Source organism: Xenia sp. Carnegie-2017, unplaced genomic scaffold (assembly GCF_021976095.1).
Source record: "Xenia sp. Carnegie-2017 unplaced genomic scaffold, XeniaSp_v1 HiC_scaffold_2, whole genome shotgun sequence".
Lineage (NCBI taxonomy): Eukaryota > Metazoa > Cnidaria > Anthozoa > Malacalcyonacea > Xeniidae > Xenia > Xenia sp. Carnegie-2017.
Window position 1 is genome coordinate 6,412,677 of NW_025813482.1, and position 25,025 is coordinate 6,437,701.

The window sequence follows — 25,025 nt, forward strand, 5'->3', positions numbered from 1 at the left end:
GATCCGATTGTTTCGGTTCCGATATTTAGTTGCTTGTTCAGAGGGTCCGATAATTTTGTTGATATTTATATTCGTTTCCATATTTATAGTCGTGGGAGCTGACATTTATTTTATACAGTACACTTATCAATATATTTTGCGTATTTTTCTTCTTGTTTCTCACATCTAATGTTTTGCGCCAAATGAAATTTGGAAAGTAGTCGGCTTTCTTTAATCTTGTTGGATGAAACCTTTGATGAAATTAGAGCAAATTCTACTTCCATTCGATTTTTCAGACTGACCGATCCGACTGTCGGAAGCTCACTTAATATGTGTCCACACAATCCATTTTTTGGATCCGACAAAATGCATTAATTTTTCATAATCTTTATCAATTGGCTATGCATAAATTTGGGCATAATTCAGTTTTTATGGAAAAATTTATGGGCCACTTAATAAAGGTTTTAGAAAATGCCATGAAAATGAAAAACAAAATAAACCACGATTTGCATGCCAAGCGTTTGCGCACGTTCCTAATAGCCAAATTTCTCAAAATATTGTTTGCTAGAACATCATGTGCCATATGTCTAACCCTTTGTGCTCCATTTTTATAGGTGTGTCGTCTTTGCACACAAGCTAGTTAAGTTCAAAATTGCTTCCCAGTAACTAACCTGATTATTTGATTATTTGCAAAAAATTTTATTTTCAGTTAAACTGTTGGATAACTATTTTAATCGAAGATTTATGCATGTCTTGGGTGCTGATGAAATTAACGATGTTTTGCAAATTGTACAATTTTTTGTACTATGTAAAGCAGAGATCTTGCAATGAATGTATTTGATCACACTTGAGCTAACTGAATATTTTATTGTCGCACATGTAGCTCTTTGCAAATGAACAGTAAAACGACAACTCAAATCCGCCGCTAACGTCAAAATTTCAATTGAATTGTTAGCGGTGCTGTAGTTATTCAAAGTATTTAGGTGTGTGAGGTGCGTCAGTATTTGCGGGCTAATCACATTCCAGAAACCTCAGCGACTGCTCAATTCATTTTTCATGCCTATAATTAAATTTATATGTTCAAAATGCTGCAAGTTCTGTTGTTTGTTTGTTGTTGTTTTTCTCTTTCTTTCGCTCATAATATCGACATCAATGTTGGCCCAATTATAAAGAAACATGCTTCTGGCTCATATTTTGGTTTTAGTGCAACAGGCGTTTCAAAAGAAAGAAATACTGTTCCCTGGTTTGTACGCAATTTAAAATTTAACGTTGTATTTTATATGGTTTTACTAAATGCTAGCGAATCATTGGTGTTTGATATTTTGTTGCATGTTATTTTATGAACTGTCAATTCTATAATTTTAGGTTGGCGGTTGGAAGTCCCAGAGCGAATGATACAGCTTTTGATTATGACTCAAAAACATACCGAAACACAGGAGCGTTTTATAAATGTCCTATATCGATGGACATGGAAGACTGTACGAGTATCACCTCTTCTTCTGGCAGTAGTAAGAATAATTTATTAATTTTCATGTGATAGTATTCGTATTGAAGAACATGTCGAATGCTTTAACCAATCTAAGTGGTCTGACAGACTGACAAGCTAGAATCTTCTGACAACTGTTGTTTAACTGGCTTATATGCGCTCACAAAATCCAGTCTAGCAATCAACATGTCCATTATTTTGATGATAATTATTTCTGCTATTGATTGGTTGCACTTGTTTTTGTATGGTAAAAACTAATGGCACATTGGTGAAAAATTACTGAGGTTAAACATTGCTCATGTAGTTGTCAACAGTTCTAATTGATACTTTATTACAGTTCTAATTGATACTTAACTTTAGTTCCAATTAAAAATCAACAGATTGCACCATACAAAACTATGGAGTGCAATATTTAACTATCATTAGTCAAAGGCAGTGTTTCAACAGATCCTTGTATGTTTTAGCCATGTTCTGCAAATGTCATTATTTGTTTCTTTTTTAAAGTAATTTTTTTTAATGATTGTACATAAATGTCCATAGAATAAATGAATATCCAGACTGGTTGCACCTTTGAATATGTGAGCATTTTAATATCCCCTACAAAGGAGAAACATTACCACCCATAGATCTAGCATATAGCTGAGGTCAATAGGCATGTTTTGTTCACTAATCATTTAAAAATAAATGTTGTCAGCAAATTCAAAGAACTAGGAGTTGGAGGTTTACATTTTTTATTATTGAAAAAATTATCTACACATAATATTGCAAATCTATTTACCAAAACTGTATAATAGTATTTCACATTTGTCACACTACTTATAAATAAAGTTGTTGTGGCATGTCAGTGCAAGGGTGCAGGAAGAAAGTTGAAATTTGGACTGAGAAAAAATGTGTGAGAACAACTTTAAGAAGAGCCATAAACTAACTATACCAAATCTTGTAAATATACATGTTTAAAAAAATTTAATGTCCTTGCCTCAACATACTCACATGTCATGTGGGAGTTTTTGGTTGTATAGAAAAGTACTCATGGTTAGAAACAAAGAGCTGTGTCCACTTCTGTATGTCTTACCTTACACATTTAAGAAATAAAAGATGTTTTTCGTGTTTGCATATAGGGTTATGCAAACCCAAGGAGATGCTTGGAAGAAATTGAGAGCCAATCAGAGCAGATAAGGGTCTTTACAAACATGAAAAACATCTTTTATTTCATTCTTCTTATAAATAACAATAATATGGAAAATGAAAATTTCAAAAAATGTGTTATTTTTCTCGAAGATGTTTTCTTGATTAATTTGCAAATGCTTTTTTATTGTTTTTATTGATTGAGCTCAGATTTAAGTGTTTTTTTATATTGAGATGAAATAAAATGATCAACCCCAATAAATATTTTAGAACTTTAAACATACAGGTGTGATTTTTGTTATTATTGTTAATTGTTACATGTTTGTAAATGTAGATCGTCCAGGTTGGTATAGTCCTGAGAAAATGGATGGTTATTTTGACTCTGAAGATGACTACCCGCTTAGGTTGTCGAAACATCAGTCAACAACAACAAAAATAGTCCTTCTCAGGACTATACCAACCTGGACGATCTACATTTCAAACATGTATCGATACTCCCGGGCTCAAACCATTTACTTTATTGTTAATTGTGTTGAGCTGAGTAAGTCTTTACAAAATTTACATGCAGTATATGTGGTCAATTGATGAGAGTTTATCAACCAATAAGTACTTTATTGAAAATTTAGTATTATTTGAAGGAGCTGGGGAATCCAAAAATTGTGCAATTTTCAAAAGAAAGTTTGTAGTTTGCTGTATCAAAAACTGTATTTACTATTTTAGTTAATATTGATATTTCTGACCCATCTGATGGATGGTATGGTGTTTCGGTTGCTGGTGGTGGTGAAAAAGATCAAAGGCTTATGGTGAGTAGTAGTGTTTACCATGAATTATTTTGAACTAAACCATTTTTTGGCTAGTATTTGGGATGAAACAAATAGAAATGGTTTTAAGAAGTGTACAATATTGTTCAATGCACATGGGAATGAAATACTTTCTGGTTAATTTGGATCTTAATGATTTTCCTTACGTAAGGTTTCTTGTAAATGATTAGTTGCATCATGTCATTTGAAAGTAGAATTTCTTTTAGCTCAAATCAGAACAGCCTGTTTTTGTGGTATCAAATGGTAATTTGAGTAATTTGACCTTGATTTTTAAAGTGCATATATCATTTTTCTAGGTCTGTAGCCATAGAGTTAGTGTTCTTCACTGTCGTACATGCTGGAGACCAACTCTTCCAGGATATTGTATTATCTACGACAAAGATGGCAATATTGATGGAGATGAACTGGACGCAATTTACAAAAGCAATGAAAGTAAATCAATATAAAGCCATTTACAATTATTGGTGCTTCTTGTACGAAGTTTCTATGCAGGCAGCAAAGCTCTTGTAGTTGTAGATCAAGAGCAAAGCTCTTGTAGTTATTGGTCAAGAAGAAACGTTCTTGTAGTTCTAGGGAAGCAGTGAAGCTCTTGTAGTTTTAAGTCCAGCAGAAAAGTTCTTGTAGTTGTAGGTTATGTAGCAAAAACAAAAAAAAATATTTGAAAGACTTCCTTCTAAAGAAAATTTCTTGTCTATTGTTGGCAATTAATGAGTTTGTGTGTTTTTCAGAGGACAATGCGGGATTCGACGCATTACAAATTGCAGTATCTTATAAGCGTTCCAGATTTGGTCAAACTGGCATTGGTGCTACTGTTGGATATAAGGTGGCTATGTTGTTCCTTGTTAAACATGTCTGTTTTTTAACTTCTCAAGTGGTGGGAGAGAGAGAGAGAGTTTAAAAACTTTTCTGCAGTGAATAGCTTAGTCAAACACAAGGACTGTGGACGTCATTTGATGATTTGTCCAAACGATGTAAACAACATAGAAATTTTGGTTTTTCCTTGAACATACAGTAGGCGGCCAACAAATAAGAACTTGTCTCGCATTGATTGATCAAGACAAATTCTTTATTCATTAACAATAAACCAGTAGCTGTGGGCCGCCCGTATATTGGGGGGGGGGGTGGGGTGGGGAGAGGGCTGGCTCAGGCAGGGCTCAGGACAGGAAAATGGAAAATTCGCACTTTTGTCGCAATGTGTTAGTGTGTACAGCGATTTGTACTTATAAGATAAATTCGTGTTAGACTACGTTGACTTTTTCGGGTTCGAGTGTCCGACATTATGATTTATGTTTTCCGTTCATATATATGTTTTTCAGAGTTGAATTCGGAACATTCTGTTATGGAGATTTTTTGTAATCTAGCTATATTATTGCTTTGTTTCCGTCAGACGTGTAGCTTCGTACATCGTTTTATTGGCAAAAATTGCGTTTGTTTCTCGCTTGTCACAATCTGGAAATTGACTTGATTAAAATCATTTCTATAATAAATAATTACTACGTTTTTAACAATTTTCTACCAAAATATCTTGTTAAAATGAAAAGGGTACAAAATGAAATGGATAGCAAAATTTCTACAAATTGTCCTGCTGACATATTTTTACTTACCAATATTCTTTTATGTTTTTAGGACAGAAGTTTATATGCTGGTGCTGTTGGCGATGGGAATTGGAGAGGTACGTCACATTGTAGTCCTGTCACGCATATATACGCTCTTGCTTCTACATAATATTATCGTGACTGTGCAGTCTTGGTTTTTTGTAAACTATTGTGAAACTGTCAATGCATGGGAACAGTCTGTGCAGTTGAGCCTGTCCGTGCTGGGAAATTGGTGCAAGGAAACCTGTCTGTGCAGATCAACCTGTTTGTGCAGGTGAACCTGTCTGTACAAGGAAAACTGCCAGTTCTGTCTCCAAAGATAATGTGTAAACCACAAAGTCATGCCCAACGTTCTTTTTCCACAGATTATTGAATAGATTTCGAGCTACAATTGAGCGATTATAATTGAATAAAGCAATCATATTTGGCCCGTACTCTTTTTTATCGCTAAACGTTAGATTGTTGTCCATCTACATATAGGTTCTATAGTCACCCTTGAGGGTAAAAATGAAAGAACATCAAAACAAGTGTTTTCCTACGGAGGTATATGCTCAACTTGTTTTGCTTTGTTACTATCTAAAAAGTGTGCATTAAATTTATATTTTGATTATTTTTCATGACTCATGCAATTTTTTTTAAATAAATGTTAAGGCACATATCAAGTATTAGATTAGCATTAGTGACGTAGCCAGTCTGCAAATTTGTTCATGTAACGTAAATTTTAGATCATTTACGACTGAACTTGCGGGCTTGCTACGCCACTGGCATTAAAGATGTCGAACATTCGTTATAGTCTTTATTACGTACACGAGATACATATAAACCAGCTGAAAAACTGCCTGATCTCTGCTTTGAACTTGGCTTAGTAAAAATCTTTTTGTGCCAACAGTTTTTTTGCCAAGATAACAATGTTGGTTAACACTGCCTTTAAAAAATGCCTTTAAAGCACCTTTAAAAAGCAATTCAACCAGAAATTTGTGTAATCTGGTATCGCATTAATTGACACAGTCCACTTTATTCTTGTTTATTAGCCTGAGATGTTAGAGCCGTCCTTCAGATGTGCTTTTTGTGTGATGTGATACTGTCAAGTTTCGAACAAAAAAAATTTTCATACATTTTTATTTCATAGGTTATTCCATGGCATCCGGAGCATTCTTCATGTCTGATAGTAACGGTATGCATATTTTTATATGTGTCAGCTCGTTGTGCACGACTATTTGTGTGAAACGTATTTTTTTATGATATGCTAGTGTAGTGTCCTGCAAGCAAACCGTTATGGATGTATGCGGTGATGAAGCCAGCCCAAATTTTATTCCTACTGTTGATAATTTCTTTAAAATAATAGTTTCGTTTTTCGTGAACACAAAAATAATTGCATTGTATGAGTAAGAGGTTTGATTGAAAATATAGTAGAATTTAACAAAAGAAGATTACATGTTGAAAGCTTATTTTTCTCAACATATGATGACATACGTACTGTTTACCAATGATGACATCATACTGTTTACCAATGATGACATCATACTGTTTACCAATGATGACATCATACAGTTTACCAATGATGACATCATACTGTTTACCAATGATGACATCATACTGTTTACTATGCTTGTTACGTTTTAATATATTTATTCCATATGAATTCAAACATCAAGCGTGAACGTTTTTGAATTATGTACACAGATATTTCATACTTGATAAGAAAGAAGCAGATTATTTCTAGTCAACTGTTTTGATTATCCTGTAACTTTCATTTGTCTGTGTCATTTAGATTTTGCTATTGGTGCTCCAAGATACGATATGAATGGCGCTGTAAGTTTACCTTGTTTCATGAATAAAGTGAATAGTTAAAAAACCCTTGAGTATCGTAACATGTTTGTGGTCGTCCATATTTGGATGACTACATCTACGCCAACTCTCTTTCTCAGGACATCACTAACCTGGACGATTAGTGTGACTACATGTAAGCTTAAACACTCTCCCCCCCCTCCCCATGTTGTGAATGTTGCAACTACGTATATAAAGCAATGGGAGAATCTAAGCTCATCAGACTAGAAAAAGTAATAAAATTTGCACATATGGCCATATTGTGTGCGTACGATCTACATCTACAAACATGATTATTCCAATGATACAAACTTTTGAAGAAATAGTTAATGTACGTATTCTATAGTAAGCTTTTCGTAAATTAAACATGAGGAAAGGTTGGGATAACGCTACAGCTACTACAAAACGCGTAAAATTTGAAGTTCTTCCAATTACGAGTTGAAGTAAAATGATTTATTGTTTTCGTCTCGTGTATACGTAGGTTTTGCTTAAAAGCTCTCTTGAAATTGAAGATCCAAGATTAATTATCAAAGGGGAAAAGGTCAGTATTATATGTAGCAGCCGCTACGGTAGATGATCTTTTAAGCGCGGTCTATAGTGTAATTGTTATCCATGTATGGTGTACAAATGATAAGTTGAAAGAGACATGTATCTTGTTGTACGTTGTTATCTTTTGTAGTCATTGTTTTTGTCGTGTATTTTTTGTTTATAGGATTTTTATCCGTGTAAAGTTCTAGTGTAGATTGAAGAAATTTAACTGTTGTAACAAGAAAAACATGCAACTTGCTAAAGTGTATTTTTTAACTTTTCGTATAGTATGGTTCGTATTTTGGAATGGCCGTTGCTGCAGGAGACTTTGATGGGGATAAGTATGTGAAGAGTTCTTGTGATAACAAAAAAAAAAAACCTGAAAAGCGTAAAAGTTTTTGTGTTTGGGGATTGTTTTAGATTGTATGAAATTGTTGTTGGGGCTCCGTATTTCTCTGAATCCATTCCGAGCACTGGAAAAGTTTATGTTTACAGTGGAAAGGTATGGAAACTATATGATTCTTTGAATTCGTACATATAGTTTCAAATAAAAAATATGCTGTTCTTCGCTCGTGTATCATGGTATATGTTAATTGGGACAAAAGTAGAACTACTTGGAAACTGGACATTAGTTTTCTATAATCATGGCAAATTTGTGAGGCGTATATGTTGTATTTTGCCACAGAACAATTTCATAGCACCAATACGAATGTATACATCAACGAATCCTGAAGCGCATGCGTTGTTTGGTAGAGCTGTGGCTGCTGTTGGAGATTTAGATCAATCAGGATATGACGGTAAAATTTTTTGTTTACTGCTTGTGAAATATCTCAGTGAATAAGTTACTCTCGTCATGGTAGTTCTTTCGTGTTTTTAGATTTAGTTATTGGAGCTCCTTACGAAGGAAATGGGGGAGTAATTTATATTTATCATGGGTCAAACTCTGGTCTTTCTGAAAATTATGTCCAGGTATTTGTTGTCTAAAAACTCATTCAGATCTTTTGAAATTCGCTTTCATTTAGCAGCATTGTGATCGTGACGTATTTGTTAGAGAATTTGTCTTCACACTATTCATGTGCAGTGTTTTTTAAGTCCGATACTTTTATCTTTTTCATCTTTAGAGAATTGAAGCAACTGCTTTAATGAATAAACCTCAAACATTTGGATGGTCGATTCGTGGTGAAACCGATCTGGACGCTAATGGTTATCCAGGTTTGGATTAGATTTATCGCTATTTTAAATGGGGATGTCTAGATTAATGTATCCAGATTTATGTGTTGGGGACTGATAGAAGATAAACTGCACTGTATGACCCGTTAAAAAGATAGTTTGGCGTGAAGCTTTAACACTATCATTGGATATGTATTTTTCAAAACAACCTGTATCATTTTATATCTTTTATAACTCAATGATGAATCGTCATGTCGAACTTTACATATTTACGTTTTTCATCTGCATTCATACTTATACATAATTTTTGTTCATTGCAAAACCTTCAAAGTTGTGATTTTTAAGTTCTTTTGTGCTATTCACAAAAGGCGTCCCAGTGTGTGAACAAAAACCTGCTTTCTTTAATAAAATTGTTGCTAATGATGACTTTTCATTACTGTAACACGTGGAATATGGAAACTTGAAAGTACAGTTATCTTTGATTGTCTTTTTAGACTTGGTTGTTGGAGCATATTTGAATGACACAGTTATGATCTTAAGGTAATAAAGTTGCCTATTTGAATGACACAGTTATGATCTTATGATCTTATTTTTTTGCCATTTTCTCAAGTATATAGTTAAATCTGGCTGTTTGAAGCTTTAAAATGCCATTTTCTGGAGTGAAATAATACCTACTGTTTAATTTCAGTTGCTTTTGTCCAAGACACCTTGCCAGCACATTACTGCAAACCTTATCGTGTGTATCTTTCATAGATCAGTACAAACTATATCACTTATATCTTGTATATCTTTCATAGATCAGTACAAACTATATCACTTATATCTTGTATATCTTTCATAGATCAGTACAAACTATATGACTTATATCTTGTATATTTTTATAGATCAGTACAAACTATATCACTTATATCTTGTATATTTTTATAGATCAGTACAAACTATATCACTTATATCTTGTATATTTTTTAGATCAGTACCAGTGGTTGAAGTGGATGTCAAATTTAACCTATCTTCCCCTTCAATTGACGTCTCAAATAAAACATGCACAATGGAGGATAATAAAGGCAAAAAGTTTCAAACTGTTTGGTGAGTGAAATGTGGAAAGATATTTCACCAATCTTATGGCCTGTTTGAATGTGCTTGAACCATCGCCAATCTGACGTGCGTCATGTGAAAAGATGTAGCTACAAATTTATTAACTTATTAAATTATTTTTGTAGTTTCAATGTTACAGTTTATGCGTCATACATGGATCGAGCTATAATGATGACTAATGAAATAGGTAAATAGATTAATCATTGCGATTGTAAGACTTTCTAAACCAAAAATTAATACCAAAGAAAATTACCCCACTCCCCTTATGATTATTTGTTAAGAAATAGGTATTATATGTTTGTGGATGTAGATCGTCCAGGTTAGTATAGTCCTGAAAAGGACTGTTGCTGTTGATGTTTACTGACGTTTCGACAACCTTATCGGTAGTCATCTTCAGAGTCAAAATGACTACAGCTAAGGTTGTCGAAACGTCAGTAAACATCAACAGCAACAGTCCTTTTCAGGACTATACTAACCTGGACGATCTACATCCACAAACATGTAACGATACTCCCGTGCTCAAACCATTTACTTTAATACGTATTTATGATGTTTTTCATGTAGAGATGCAAGTGTTTGTGTGCAAGTGTTTGTGTATGTTTTCACCTTACAGAACTGACATTTCAAATTGACGCTGATACGCTTGTACGTGACGTAAAGAAAAGGAGAGTTATCTTTCAGGCTTCTAATTCTCCAAATTTGATTGTAAAAAATGCACGTGTGAAAATGGGAGAATTGAGTGATGTTGTCAACGCTCTTGCTTACATGAAGGTACTTGACAATAAAAACAGAAAGAAAAAAGCTAAAATCAAGTGTCGCATAATGAATTTTTATGTTTAATTTAGATTGAAGAAGGATATGAGTACGGCATTAATCCTTATCCAGATATTCAACTCAAAGTCACTCCATCACTTCCTGATCGAGCAAAACCGAGTCCTCCTCCAACAACTGGAACCCCACCTTCTCTACAACCTTACTTCAAACTACCTTATACTGTAGGAAGTGATCCATTAAGTAATACAGCAAACTTTTCTGAAACAATGGTAAATAACACAAGTTTTCTACAATAATTCGTTTTTTTTGCTGTAAATCGCTAGTATTTGAACTGTATTTTTTTCTGCTTTGGTTACTATCTAAAATTATAAATTGAAAATTGAATTCATTTGGTTGAAGTTGGTTAATTGATTGAATGGTGATCGGTGCAAGTGGTAGTGCATTGTTAAAACTTGAATGGTGATCGGTGCAAGTGGTAGTGCATTGTTAAAATTTGAATGGTGATCGGTGCTAGTGGTAGTGCATTATTAAAACTTGAATGGTGATCGGTGCAAAAGGTAGTGCATTGTTAAAATTTGAATGGTGATCGGTGCAAGTGGTTGTGCATTGTTAAAATTTGAATGGTGATCGGTGCAAGTGGTAGTGCATTGTTAAAATTTGAATGGTGATCGGTGCAAGTGGTAGTGCATTGTTAAAATTTGTCAATATTAGTTTGCACTAACGCTGCAACATGCCTCGTTGTAAAACAAGATTTTGACGTAGCATTTTTTATGCAATAATGTATTAATTACTACAAATTGCAAGTAAACTTAGCATAAGTACTTTCCATGTTTTTTAGATTTATGTCAAACGTGCATGTGATCCATGTAAGCCAAACCTCAGCATCAAAAATGTTGGAACCACGTAAGATTATAATTATATGCTTCCATCATTGTAGAGTTGTTTGTCTTATAATGTATTCTCCCATATTTTTGTTTATGCCTTTGGTTGTGTCAAGAATTAATGCAAGATGTTTTGTGCTAAACGACAAAACCATATTTCAAACGTGGGGTAGTCGTTTTTGATGTGCACAAGTTGTTTTAAATGTCAGTTTTTATATTGTAACGTAATGGATATAATGTGATTCTAAAGTTAGTAAGCAATGTTACCCCGTTGGCCACTAATGGTAAAGTATATCTGTACCATGGGAAACGCTAATGTCAGTTAGATTTGTTTATAAAGTTCGATTTTTTCGAGAAAAAAATAGGTCTATGTGTTTGATAAATAAATTAATTCTTGAGAAAGGGGATTTAGTGATGTACTTTTTTGTTTAGTTCGATCATGGATTAGTTTGATGAGTGGCAAAAATTCACATCTGACATATATATATCTCCTAGTATAAACATTCCATTTTACAACCTACTACTTCAGTATGTGATCTACACTTATCTGAGCTAGATAAAAACATTGTTTAGTTTACGAAAGCCAAAAAGGTCAAAAAAACTATGTATTGCCACAAATGCCCAAGAATATAAATTTCATATTCTGATTCTCTGTTGATGCCTGACATGAACGCCTTATTCAATGCAAAATGGTGGGCAAGCAAAAGTGGACCATAAAATAATACAACCTCATTGAGTTTCTTTCACTTATTAAAGTAAGCTGAAATGTCGGGATTAAGACTTTTATGCTTCGTGCTTATTTCTGTATTTGCCGGGCCAGCCCGGCTCATGTGAATCAAATAATAAACCTGCCCGTCAAAGCGGGCCAGCCCGGCTCATGTGAATCAAATAATAAACCTGCCCGTCAAAGCGGGCCAGCCCGCTCATGTGAATCAAGTAATAAACCTGCCCGTCAAAGCGGGCCAGCCCGGCTCATATGAACAGGCCCTTAGTTCCATTATTATTTCATATGTTTAAAATGAGTTTCTAATTCTGTAGGAAAATTCCCGTAGGAAAATCAAGTATATTCTTGGATATAGAAATTAGCAATACGGGAGATACAGCGTTTTCCACCGTTTTCGTTGTCAATTTACCTGTTCCACTTATTGTAAGGCCCTGTCCTCCAGATGTTAAAAAAGAGGTGAATAATTACTGCTTATGAATCGCAGATTCTGTCGTTGTATCATGTCCTTTTAAGTCTTGCTCGTTTTTTAATTGGCTTACAGGAGCACGTTAAGCAAGAATTATAAGACATACTCTATCGAAAATGAAGATCAAACTGTATTGTTTCTGTGATCAACGGCGCCCATTCTAAGATTAATCATTGAACTAAAATACATCTGGAACGATAACTCCTATAGTTTTGTCCAATGATCGGTTGAAGCCAAAATACATCTTAAATTTGTCAAACTCTCCCCCTGAAATAATGCGTATTTTTTGGCGGCCGATGTTTATTTTTCATTAAAAATGCTATTTTTTAAATTTTTTTATGAAAGGATTGGCGTGACCTGAAAAAATGAAAAAATCTAGTTTCATTTTACCCCCCTGATTTATCGTTCCAGATGTATTTTAGTTCAATGAGATTAACTAGGAATTTCCCGGGGGCGGGGAGCCAATCGACCAAATTAGCTCAGTTACACTCACACACAAAGTTTACAGATATATTTAAAGCCTTAAACGTTTATATAAAGCGAATTAATGTTTGTTTGTAGCATGATATTTATATGTAGTGGTTAGGGGACCCCCGTCGCCCTTAATGTGTGATTCTGCTGCTTTCTGCATGTGATTGATCTTTGTTGTGTCTTCATCAGCTACCTCAAAAATGCTGTTTATTCTTCAATTTAATTTTTTTAGTGTTTGTATACGAATTGTCAAGTTGAAAAGAACGCCACTCGATTAGTTTGTGAACTTGGAAACTTAAAGAAATCGTCAAAGGTAGCTATGTCATGTCGTTCGTTTTGTTTTTTACATCTCATTATAACTGTCTGCATATATTTGTTTCTATAAAAATATACATGTTGACCTTTAGTCTTTTTCATTGGATTGCTTTAGATACGTATGCATGGGAAATATAGAGAGTGTGGTACATGACGATTGTAGATTGGGTCGAGTACGCACGTTTGCGTCATGTGTGTCAGTTCCTATCCTCGAAACATATTAATTTTATCATCTCAGATAGCTATTTTTGGTTCTAGTAACCATGTGTACCTTCAAAACAGCACAAAAAACATTGTTCTGGACTGAACGCAAAAACGCACAAACATCAGAAATATAGGAAAATACAAATGTTACTCGTGCCAGTGCGAACTATTTGCTTTGGCTTCCTAAATGAAGTCCGCGTTTTCAATTTAAAACAGTCTGTTATGTGTAATCCAAGGCTCCCGGACGCGCTTTTATGTTTGCCGTCTATTGACGACGTGCGTACCTATTTTGTTTTACAGAATTACGCGTTTAAGGTTGATACAGTTAAGACGCGCTTTTATGTTTGCCGTCTATTGACGACGTGCGTACCTATTTTGTTTTTACAGAATTACGCGTTTAAGGTTGATACAGTTAAGACGCGCGTTTATGTTTGCCGTCTATTGACGACGTGCGTACCTATTTTTTTTACAGAATTACGCGATTAAGGTTGATACAGTTAAGACGCGCGTTTATGTTTGCCGTCTATTGACGACGTGCGTACCTATTTTTTTTACAGAATTACGCGATTAAGGTTGATACAGTTAAAGCATCGAAGTCTCGTAGTACCTACATTGTAACTATGAATGTTTCAAGGTATGTACTTTTCTGTTTTGACCTATTCTTCTCCTACTTCTTGTCGGCAAGTTTTTCCTTATTATACGGTTCAGGTGTTACCAATGCGTGCACTACAGTTCATACGTTAAAATAAATGAAGATTCTAGAAAATGTCATCTAGATAAACTGTGAAAAGGCATGAAGTTGCTGGGCTTGGCTCTTTTACATGTTAAAAAAATTATACTTGTTTTTTTGTTAACTCTATGTAGTATATAGTCTGAGAGAAACTCTTGTGTTCAATAGGTCCTACATATCTTTGTTTGTTGTTTGCTCGTGTTTGCTACTCTTAACCTCTAAACTAGTTTGACTATTTGCCAATTAATAGCTTAAACGAAGAAGATAAATCTTTGTTGGGCGATAATTATTTATCTTTGGAACTAAACGTTACATCCACGGCTGATATTGAATTGCTGTAAGTATCTTATAGTATTTGGTATTGTGCACATAGCAAGTAATTGACGTAAAAATGGGTGTGCATTTTATTGGAGAAATTATGCTCCAAATTGCATCACATGGTGAACTCAATTAGCAAAATTACTCAGTGAAATGCATGCGGAAAAAAGTTTTATGCCGGAATATATGAGTCGGCCTATGATTGTGGTGTGTTTATTTTTGTTACGCTGCGTTGCAACATGAACTTTTCATCTTTGACGGGAGAGGTAATGTTTACTTGTGATTATTATGTGAAATTTATGTGTATATGTGTTTCATTTTAGAGCATCGACCAGTGGAGGCAAGTTATATGGTGGAGTTGTTCGCGGCCAGTTTGCCATGGACAGTGTCAAAGAGATTGGTATAGAAGTTGATCACACTTATAAGGCAAGGAAAAAACTGGGCATAATATTTGACGTTAAACATTCATTTGTAAGCCATCGTATAAAATCGTATTAGGATATAGTTAAAGTGAATGTACTGGTAATGTGAGAAACTTGACGGGGAACTGGGACTGACTCGAGGAAAACAAAACTTGCTATTTCCGTCGGGAGAATGCAGTAAATGTATAATGGAGGTTTCTCTATATTAGCGATATTTTCTTTTGCTATAGGTTCTGAATAAAGGTCCCGACATTATGCCAGAAGTGAATATTACAATTCATTGGCCATATCAAGCAGCAAATGGCAAACATTTGTTGTATCTCGTCGATATCATGGTTATAATAATAGTTTATTGTCTTTTTTTTGTTTGACAAGTAGTATCCATTAATTTATACTTAGATATAATAGCACATAGTTGTTAATTATTCATGTTTCAATTTTTCTGTCATCTTAATTTAGTTTTTATTGATTTAGGGTAAGGGCATCAAATCAAAAAACGCAAAGTGTTTCCCTGACGAAGGTGTCGTTAACTCCCTTGCCTCCCAGGTAGTAAAAATCGAACTATGTCTGAGAAGTCACTTTTTTCTATTTTATTTTTGTCTATTGGGAGAACTTACATACTTAATACCTGTTTTTCACAAGAAATGCTTTACTAATTCTTGAATTGTTCTGATAAAAAAATACCGAGGAATTATTATCATCGTTGTTAATTCATATGATGTGTGCTTCTTGTTTAAGACATTTTTGGTAGTTGTTATCTCGTCTTTTGTAGTTCACTGAAGATAAAAATCGTCGCCGACGTCGTGCTGTTGAAGAAAAACAAGCATCTCCAGCCAAGTCTCAAGATAGGGAAGGATCTGCTTCGATGGTTGTTTTGGTACGCAATCACACCTACATACGTTAAATATGTTTGAAAAATGCAATCATTTTCGTGGGTATTCTGTACGTTATCCATATGTACGCCCCGCGTACCTATTTTTGTGTTTGTAACGTATTGCAATAGTTCTTATCTCATGGTGGTTTGTAAAATACTAAAGCCGTGATTGCGTTTTGTAAAAAATATTAATATGAGAGTTTGATTCCTACATATATGACATTTAACATTTACCAAACGGTTACTGTGTTTGAATGGCTTGGGCCGAAGGCACCGCTATTTTTAACTCGAGCAACATTCCCAAATGTTTGGATCAAGTCATCTAAACACTTGAAACCGTTTAGTAAATGTTTTATAAAGTAGTAAAAAATCGTCTTTGTTTTCAGGTTTACATGCATAGTTAAAATATTAGAACATCATGTAGAAGAAACTTAACACAACAAAAACTAAAGATCCCCCCGTTCCCGAATTAAAAACTTACGGTTTTAGTTTTTTCATATTTGCGTTAGTCCATTAGCTTCTATCTTACTCCAGGACTGTAGAAATGGCACAGCTATGTGCGTAAACATACCATGCACTTTTTACAACATCAACCCGGATGAATCAGTTGAAGTTGTGATAAAAGCAAGATTATGGAACGGAACTTTACTGGAGGTGAGTGGATTTTGCAGTTTTTCTGAAGTGTGGATTCCATTGTCGCAATTATGTCAAAGTACTTATGAGATGTGCAATACCGATTTCTTTTTCAAATTTCTGTGTATTTCATTAACTATCACATCCAAAGAAGGTAGTAGGCATACTTGTATAAAATTTTTTCTATGAATTCGTAACTATTCGATCCCGCTGAAAATAGTGACGGCGGACTGTAGGGTACATTTACGTCGATAATAAAACACGTAAATTATGCCTGAGTTTTACAGCATCAGTGCAGAGAATATTTTAAGTTTACATTTTGTAAACAGAACACAATATGTACCCGAATGCTCTTGTGATGAAATATAACAAAATGGAAGAGCTTTCAATCATGGGAGTGAGACCTGTTAGCATTACTTTTTGTCAAGGAAAGCTGCTGAATATGGACATGAACATTTTAATTCAGCCGAGTTAGCGTTTTCAACGCATACATTGAGCAATGGTGTTTTTTAGGATTACTCTGGTCGGGATGTCCATGTCATCTCATATGGTCGTATTACAGACTGGACTAGTTATGTTGTTGAAAAAGACGACAGCAATCATGAAGCAGAGGTTAATATTTAACAATTATTGATGAGCATGATATCAAGAATTATTCAGACTGAGGTCAAAGTGATCTGCCGAAGTTTTAATGCACAATTATAAATGCAGAAGCTTTCAAACTGTTTTATACGGAAGGAATAAATTTTCATTGCTTCGACAAACAATGTTTGGAGTTTGATTTCGTCTTTTTTCCGTAAATACACGTTGAAAATTCTCCTGACTGACAGTGCAACCCTTTCCGTGCTTTCTTTAGTCCGTATTCTCAATAAATTGTGCCAAATCGGTTTGTGAAACGCTTTCAAATCCCGAGGAAGATTTTGCCATAATACTTTTTTTGATTTCAGTATTTACATTAAAAAATACCTCTCGAAGAGATAATTTTCAATGTCGCTGTAAGTGGCCAGACATTATTTGTAGGCTCTTAGCCAATCAAAATCGAGATTGAACCATTTACCTTATTTGGCTTTAATATTGTTTATTCGTGTGATAAAGTTTTCAATATATTAATTCTTAAGTCTAATTTTGATGCTGTTTTTAGTGATGAACGTGATAATATTGCATGTTTACTTCAGTGACAAAGTATTTACTGTTTGAAATCTTAACCATAACGTGTTTTATCATTGCTTTATCTTTTTATCACTTCTGTGTTGATGTTTTAGGCTGTCAGCAGGTTTTTCCCAGACTCTATTAAAACAAAAAAGAGAAAAATTGCTGTTTGGATATACGTTGTATCTGCTGTTGCCGGTCTTGTACTTCTTATTATTCTCATTGTTGTCTTTAAAATGGTAGGTTGTTCAATTTCAGCTCAGGCTCATTTGTGTGCAATTTCAATCCCTATGTTTTGTCTTTAATGAGTTTTGACGTGTTTTTTTTTTCATACGCTGTTTTCAAAATCTTTTCATGTTTTAACTTTGATTTACAAAAAAATATTTCAGTTGTTGTAGTATAAAATATGTTTACCTATAACCTGTTGGATGCTTGTATTCAACCCATCTGTTTTTACTTTTGTTCATACCCCTAAAGATATTTAGCAAAGCAAAATTTCGAAAAACCAATTGATAATCTTATTTTCTCTCTCAAATACCAAATTTCTCATTCAACCCATTGGCATTGGTTTCCTGATGTAGCTGTCGACCCAATCGCCTATGGTTTTCAAATGTCCATCTTGTTATCCACCTTATAGTTTAAGTGATCATTTCCACCAGTGCTCGAATTAACGCCTTTAAAATATGTGTCTTCATTTCACTTTTTCTTTGTTTTCAGTGTGGATTTTTCAATCGTAAACAACAATATACTTCGGTACCAGATAGTTAATTATGTGAACAAATTCTGGATGATGATATTTTGTGGCGATGGCAAGTATATCTATTATCTCAATTGGAGTTTTTCAAGTGATTGACTACGGCAGTTGGTTTGGTATTTTATATAAGATGTGCATATTGTAGTTAGAACAGAGACAATATCATATTTGTAGGATGTTCAATTCAAACTTTTTGTGTGTAAATGAAATTTTAATGTATCTTTTTATGGTTTACAACATTAAAAAGTGACCCTATCTATATATTCGTTGTTATATGATAAACTTCATGTTATTTTACCTTTTCGTCGATATCTGACACTTCTTCATGTAGCTAACAAAATGTTGAATTGTTTATATAGCAAGACTTTTGAATAAACTTTTTTCAAGTTGTTGTAGTATGTACTGTGGAGTAATTTAGCCTTAACCAATCCAGTTTGGAAGGATATCAACGTTTTCCTGCGACTTGTAAACATGGCAAATTTGAAGAATGTTGATATTGGTTATAACTTCTTAGATAACAATGTCGAACAAATAAGCACTTATAGATAAGTAGGCATGATGTTTATAACATATAAATCGTCGGCATGCTGTGTACAGACAACGTCCTCTCGAAGTTGATACGCGTTGTTTCCAAAAAATTCTGTACATTTTCTCTGAAGTTTAATAAAACAAACGTCAATTAATAAATAAATGTAATGTTAGACAAAATCTTTGAGTAAAAGCGTCGAAAAAACTATGAAAAGGAAAATGAAAAAATCACAGCTACATAATTGTTTTGTTATTGATTAATGTTAATTTAGCTGAACTGATAATTATGACGCTTTTCTAAATCATTAATTACATTGCGAATGTGCAGTTGGTAAGCTAGCAGCTTTATTAGATGATTAGAACAAATAGAATTAGTCTTTAACAATTCTGTAAAATATCTTTGCAGTTGTAGAAGTTATTGAAATCAGCTGGTAATTACTGGTATCATTTTCTTTCTTCACTTTTATTAATGGTTGTGCTCTGGCCATCTTCCATTCATCAGAGTCAATTCCTTAAGAGAGTAAACGATTGAAAATGGCCGTCATTCGTCAGGGTGGAGGCAAAATGTCAGCGGCTTTTTTTAAAACTCTCGCAGGAATTTCTCTTGACCAATTGTGTTTTTTTTTTATTTTATTTTGATGTCAGTTAAACTATCCATAGTTCTTTCAACAAAGGCGAATGAACTGTTACCAGTACAAAGATAGGAAATTGGATCAGTTTCAATAAAGGTAGCTTAATTGTTAGCCAGTTTTTCGCCTATTGTTGTAAAATAAGAACTTGGCCAAACAATGAATTATCAATGTGGTTGATTTGTTGATGTTGAAACTCCGGTAACTATTCACTCGCTAATTAATACGCTAATAAACAAACAAGAACAATGTTCTAACTCTTAGGCCTGTTTCAAACGTCGCATTTTACATAAGCCGAATGCATTTAAGACAAAAGATAATAAAGAATTTTATCTCATTATCTTTTGTTTTAAATACATTCAGCGCATGTAAAATGCGACGTTTGAAACGGGCTTTTGTCACGCGTTTTCTGGACGATATTGCTTGCTTTCTTCATATTCAACATTCAACATGAAATGTCGAACATTTGAAGTTGGAGTTGAAGTACTCGATGTACGTTATTTCGAGGCTATGGACGTAATATTTATAACGCGTATCAAACTTTTGTACGATGTCCTTTCGATTAAAGCCTTATCCCCCGATACTAGCTACATTTTAGAAATTAGATAGGTTTTAATTTTAATCCTCGTTGAAAGGTGAGCGTTTGTTTACTTAATGTCGTATTGTTTTTCGAATAATCATTCGTATTTTGCATTTAGGCATTAGTGGAAAGATGTTTGCTTTGGTTTTTATGTCGTTTTTGATGTTCGAGTCCGCTCTTGGTAGATCGTTCACAATTGATTACGAGAACAACTGTTTCTTGAAGGATGGCAAACCATTTCGATACATTTCAGGTGGCATACATTATTTTCGAGTGCCGCGAATGTATTGGAAAGATAGATTAATGAAGATAAAAGCTGCTGGTCTCAACGCTGTTCAAACGTATGATGCTAACAAGATGACCTTTTTGCTCTATGTAGTTCTTATAAACTCTGCGCATCAAAACATTTTGTATTAAAGCAGACGTTCAGTTGGGTTGCTAACTATTTTGAATGATAAAATTTCAGTCCAACACAAGTTCCTGTCGTATAAACTAAAACGTCTATTTTTTAATTCAATATTTGTTAGATACATTCCCTGGAATATTCATGAACCAGAACCAGGTGTTTATAAATTTGAGGGTGAAGCAGATGTTCTTAGTTTTATAAAACTTGTTCAGGAAACAGGACTTTTGCTTATCCTTCGACCAGGTTTGTAAAAGTCTTGTGCAAAATTTATGCATAATTTATTTAATATGAGTTTATAACAATGCACGAATTTAACAACATCTTAAATAAGAATAATTTATTAACTAGGAATAATTTATATATATTAGCTAATTGCAAAGCTCGTGCTTATTTAAATCATTGGTTATTCAGGTCCGTATATTTGTGCAGAATGGGAATTTGTAAGTGCTCATCATTAGTCCTGTGAAAATCTTTTGAAATTTGGCGCAACGTTTGAAAGCAAATTTTTTCGAAATAATTTAGGGTGGCTTTCCTCCGTGGTTATTAAAGAATGCCTCTATTATACTGCGTTCCTCCAAAGATCCAGGTAATTCTCCTGTGGGAAGGATGGGCTGTTTTAAGTCAATTTTTTTAATATTGCGTATGTCTGAGTTATTATTATACGTCTTGTTTAAAGGAGATCAACTTGACAAAAACAGGCTTTTTAACAATCTCTTCGTCAAGTGAGCTCATGCTTCTGACATATTCTAGAGATATTATATGTGGAAAATTAGTATGTAACAAGCCTCATGTCAGGTAAAAATGTTTAAACAAATATGAATGACGAACACAAATAAACACGTTTGACAAGATGTTTACATTGTACTCACATGGTATTTCGACATTAAATGTGGATTATATATATATATATATGTAATGAAAAAAATGAGGAACAGTCATTAATAATGTTTAAGGAAAATATTGTAATTTTTTGAGATACACCTGTATTTTCACAAGATGCCATGTTGCCGTGCTTAAGAATAGAAAAATTGACGTTTTGCATAAAAAGCAAGTGAGCATCGGAATTTATCCAATTTCAACAGAATCATGAATTTTTTCTCTTAATATCCTAATCTTTTTCTCATAATGTTAAATGTGACATCATAAAGTAAGCCTGCAAATATTTGATATAGATGTTGATTTGCATCGTTTCTTCCATTTTCACGTACTTAGTTTATACATCAGCAGTCACATCTTGGTTTAAAGTTCTTTTGCCAATGTTACGTCCACATCTATATTCAAATGGTGGACCAATCATTTCATTACAGGTAGGAAAGGTTTGGTGTTGATGAACACATGTACAAAAAAAAACATATCCTATACCTATGTTACTTGAAAACTGATTATGAAATGATTTCGCTTACGGCAATGGTATAATATTGTTGTAGACTGCAGTTTCAAATATTTTATTAGTCCATTAATAATTCTGCTCCAGTTGTACTAAGTCTGCATCATTTAACTTGATAATCTATGGACTAAAACGTTAACTCGACAATGAGAAAGTTTTTTGGGGGGAATGTAACTAGCTTTTAATGTAGGGAACAGCTTTATCTGTGATTTGTGTAATTTGTCCAGTTGTAGGTATAAACACGTTGTAATTTACACTAAAGCTGTTATTTGAAACTAATACCAGGTGGAAAACGAGTACGGATACTACTTTACTTGCGATGAGAAATATTTGGTATTTTTACAAAGATTAATGGAAAAATATCTTGGAAAAGATGTGATTCTATTTACAACAGATGGCGATTATGAGAGTCAACTCAAATGTGGAACATTGCCCAGTCTTTTTAGCACAGTTGATTTTGGACCAGGTTTGCTGCTATGTGCTCATATGTATGTATACTTACATAATTATGTTCACACGAACTTTTAATTACGATAGAGTGACGTGTACTTCCCTTTCGTGTTTCCCCAGTTGCACTATGCAATTTTCATATTTACTCTAGAAATAAGTGTAGAGTAATAATTTTTGAAAATAGGTTTCTCGTAAAGCTAACAGCACGAAATTTCGAATCATATTCAATGCCATTCACTGTAATTAAAACAAATATAAAAGTTGCACTTTCATGTGGGACAGGAACTGATCCCAAGAAAGCTTTTGCCCTCCTGAGAAAATTTCAAGCCCGTGGTCCATTGGTCAATTCTGAATACTATACTGGATGGCTCGATGTGTGGGGAAAGAAGCACCAAACCACTGATCCCATTTTGACTGCTGCTAAACTGGACCAAATATTGGCAATGAATGCTTCCGTAAACATGTATATGTTTGAAGGAGGCACAAATTTTGGATATATGAATGGTAGGAGTTTCTTACCGACAAACTGTTTTAACAAATGGTTTTTCTTAGAGACAAGATTAATACAACTATAGTTTGGAAATCATTATTTAATCATTGTTGTCAGCTTTAAATGTATTTACGTGATTACATCATCTGTGTAGTCAGCTTTAAATGTATTTACGTCATCAGTGTTGGTTGCGAAGTCTTGAAGTATTAATTTCCTTAAAGTTAAAAATTCCTAAAAAGACTGTTTTCTTTGTTATCTCGTGTTATTTTAGCTCATCAATTATATTAAACATTTATAATATAACTCAGGTTTGCTAGTCTTCGTTGATGTTTTTGCATTTTTTTTATAGGTGGGACAAATGATAATTCTGTCTACCTCCCAGTGACAACCAGTTATGATTATGATGCACCATTATCTGAAGCTGGAGATCCTGGAGTTAGCAATGAAAAATATAACGCCATTAAGAAAATTGTCACTAAATATTTGCCGGATCCAAAAATTCCCATACCACCACCTACACCAAAGTATGCATATGGAAAAATACAAATGACCAAGGTTATGTAATTCATATGTTTTTATGCCTCTAACTTTCACTTTGTATTATGATATATCAAGGGCTATGTTTCCAAGAAAAGTCAAATAAATTATTTACGATTTTCGTTTTCAGTATACTTTCTTTGTAAACAATTCTCTAACTTCCTACTTTGCCTTCATTTTATGTTGTCAAACATATGAAGCCAATAACAGTATATTGTTAAAAACTGGATGAACGGGAATTTTATATTCTATGTCCAAAATGTTGTTTTGTGGTAACTGCTTTCGTACAACTGTGGCAATGCTCATTATTTTTGTAGATTATTTCATCACAAAATTCCAAGACAGTGACGTCGAAATATCCCAAAACAATGGAACAAATGGGCATGTACTATGGATTTGTTATTTATAGGACAAATATTGTGATTTCAACAAAGCTAAGTCAGCTGACAAATGTTCTTAACATTCCTGGTGTAAGAGACAGAGCTATTGTCTTTATTGATAAGGTATGGGAATATTTGCTAAAAGCAAAAAAACTTCAACACTGATTTCGCGTAGTCCAATTTATGCGTCCTCTGTGCTTTTCCTACATGCTTTCAAGTATTTGATGAACGACGATAAAATATTTCTCAGTTTAGAGCTGGCATCTTTGTATAAAACTTTAATAATAGAATTATTTCACTTGCGAACCGAATTTTCTCCCCTCCTTATTTCTAATGATTGTAGGCAAGTTTTTATGTTCAGGTAAGACAACGCGTCGTTAATCGAAATGACAAGAAAAAATTCTTTCATATCAAAGTGAAAAAACAAAGTATGCTTGAAATTATGATTGAAAATCAAGGACGTATAATTGATGGTGACATGAACGACCCTAAAGGTTTGATTAGCAATGTTACACTTGATGGAGTTATACTTATAAACTGGACTGTTATTCACGTAAAAGACCCACCAGATGTATATCATGAACCGAAGAGTGACTTATTTGGTGCAAATAATCAAGTTCCAGCTTTCTTCAAGGGTATTGTTCCATCGATGCCGGAAGGATTATCTCCACAAGATACGTATTTGTCACTACATGGATGGGAAAAGGTAGTTTTACATTCTGAGTGTGTTTTTGTTCATGCGATTAGGTCGATGAAAGTATTTACAGAATCACACTGATTTTATTCTCAGTATCGTAGAAATGATTGTGAAATCATTTTCTTATTACATTTTTGTTAAGGGTCAAGTGTTTCTGAATGGTTTTAACTTGGGTCGTTATTGGCCTGTAGAGGGTCCTCAAATCACCTTATATGTTCCAGCTAGTGCTTTTAAAAAGGATAAAAATATTCTGATTGTATTAGAACTGGATGGAGCTCCTTGTGCAGAACCTAAGAATTGTTATGTTGAAATGGTAACTAAACCAATTTTAAATGGTACAGTATTGTACAAGCAATTCTAATGTAAAGTTACATAACAAGAACTATAGCTGAAACTTTTAAACCCCTGCTTTAACACTGCGTTTGTGATTAATGTTTTTATTAAACATTCAATTTGATACTCTCTTAGAGGAACATTGTATAATGATGGGAATATTGTCGTGGAGTAGTAATCAATTATAGCCCCCTGAATGGCATTTATAAATTGAGCAACAAAAAAATAAAGTTGCATTTAATCTTGCAATTTGCATAATATTTGGCT

At 33.8% G+C, this 25,025-nt stretch overlaps 2 protein-coding genes across 2 annotated transcripts; both read left to right on the forward strand.

Annotated features, from left to right (window-relative positions):
* The first annotated feature begins 1,004 nt into the window (after positions 1–1,004).
* Positions 1,005–18,739, forward strand: LOC124440824 (integrin alpha-3-like). Its single transcript, XM_046991266.1, has 33 exons — positions 1,005–1,222; positions 1,345–1,487; positions 3,311–3,393; positions 3,708–3,843; positions 4,140–4,234; positions 5,038–5,083; positions 5,487–5,549; positions 6,136–6,180; positions 6,778–6,818; positions 7,315–7,374; positions 7,650–7,702; positions 7,782–7,863; positions 8,047–8,158; positions 8,239–8,330; positions 8,483–8,573; positions 9,026–9,071; positions 9,501–9,617; positions 9,752–9,813; positions 10,240–10,397; positions 10,472–10,669; positions 11,239–11,303; positions 12,320–12,461; positions 13,175–13,255; positions 14,019–14,095; positions 14,442–14,528; positions 14,833–14,935; positions 15,162–15,266; positions 15,406–15,477; positions 15,704–15,808; positions 16,340–16,459; positions 16,952–17,050; positions 17,701–17,826; positions 18,305–18,739. The coding sequence occupies exons 1-33, from the start codon at positions 1,056–1,058 to the stop codon at positions 18,353–18,355; spliced, it is 3,123 nt and encodes a 1,040-aa protein (XP_046847222.1). The 5' UTR covers positions 1,005–1,055; the 3' UTR covers positions 18,356–18,739.
* A 1,440-nt stretch (positions 18,740–20,179) lies between these two features.
* LOC124440826 (beta-galactosidase-like) lies at positions 20,180–25,016 on the forward strand. Its single transcript, XM_046991268.1, has 11 exons — positions 20,180–20,419; positions 20,606–20,727; positions 20,896–20,924; positions 21,007–21,070; positions 21,697–21,791; positions 22,157–22,337; positions 22,604–22,825; positions 23,161–23,366; positions 23,666–23,851; positions 24,090–24,434; positions 24,568–25,016. The coding sequence occupies exons 1-11, from the start codon at positions 20,211–20,213 to the stop codon at positions 24,784–24,786; spliced, it is 1,878 nt and encodes a 625-aa protein (XP_046847224.1). The 5' UTR covers positions 20,180–20,210; the 3' UTR covers positions 24,787–25,016.
* Positions 25,017–25,025: the final 9 nt, after the last annotated feature.

What these genes read in the sequence shown, in the direction of transcription:
- LOC124440826 (XM_046991268.1), top strand. Translation starts at nt 20,211, where the DNA reads ATGTTTGCTTTGGTTTTTATGTCGTTTTTGATGTTCGAGTCCGCTCTT. An exon ending in CTATTGTCTTTATTGATAAG is followed by an intron (nt 23,852 to 24,089) that starts GTATGGGAATAT and finishes TTTTATGTTCAG; the next exon opens with GTAAGACAACGCGTCGTTAA. An exon ending in CACTACATGGATGGGAAAAG is followed by an intron (nt 24,435 to 24,567) that starts GTAGTTTTACAT and finishes ATTTTTGTTAAG; the next exon opens with GGTCAAGTGTTTCTGAATGG.
- LOC124440824 (XM_046991266.1), top strand. Translation starts at nt 1,056, where the DNA reads ATGTTCAAAATGCTGCAAGTTCTGTTGTTTGTTTGTTGTTGTTTTTCT. An exon ending in GAAAGAAATACTGTTCCCTG is followed by an intron (nt 1,223 to 1,344) that starts GTTTGTACGCAA and finishes CTATAATTTTAG; the next exon opens with GTTGGCGGTTGGAAGTCCCA. An exon ending in TGTATCTCGTCGATATCATG is followed by an intron (nt 15,267 to 15,405) that starts GTTATAATAATA and finishes TTATTGATTTAG; the next exon opens with GGTAAGGGCATCAAATCAAA.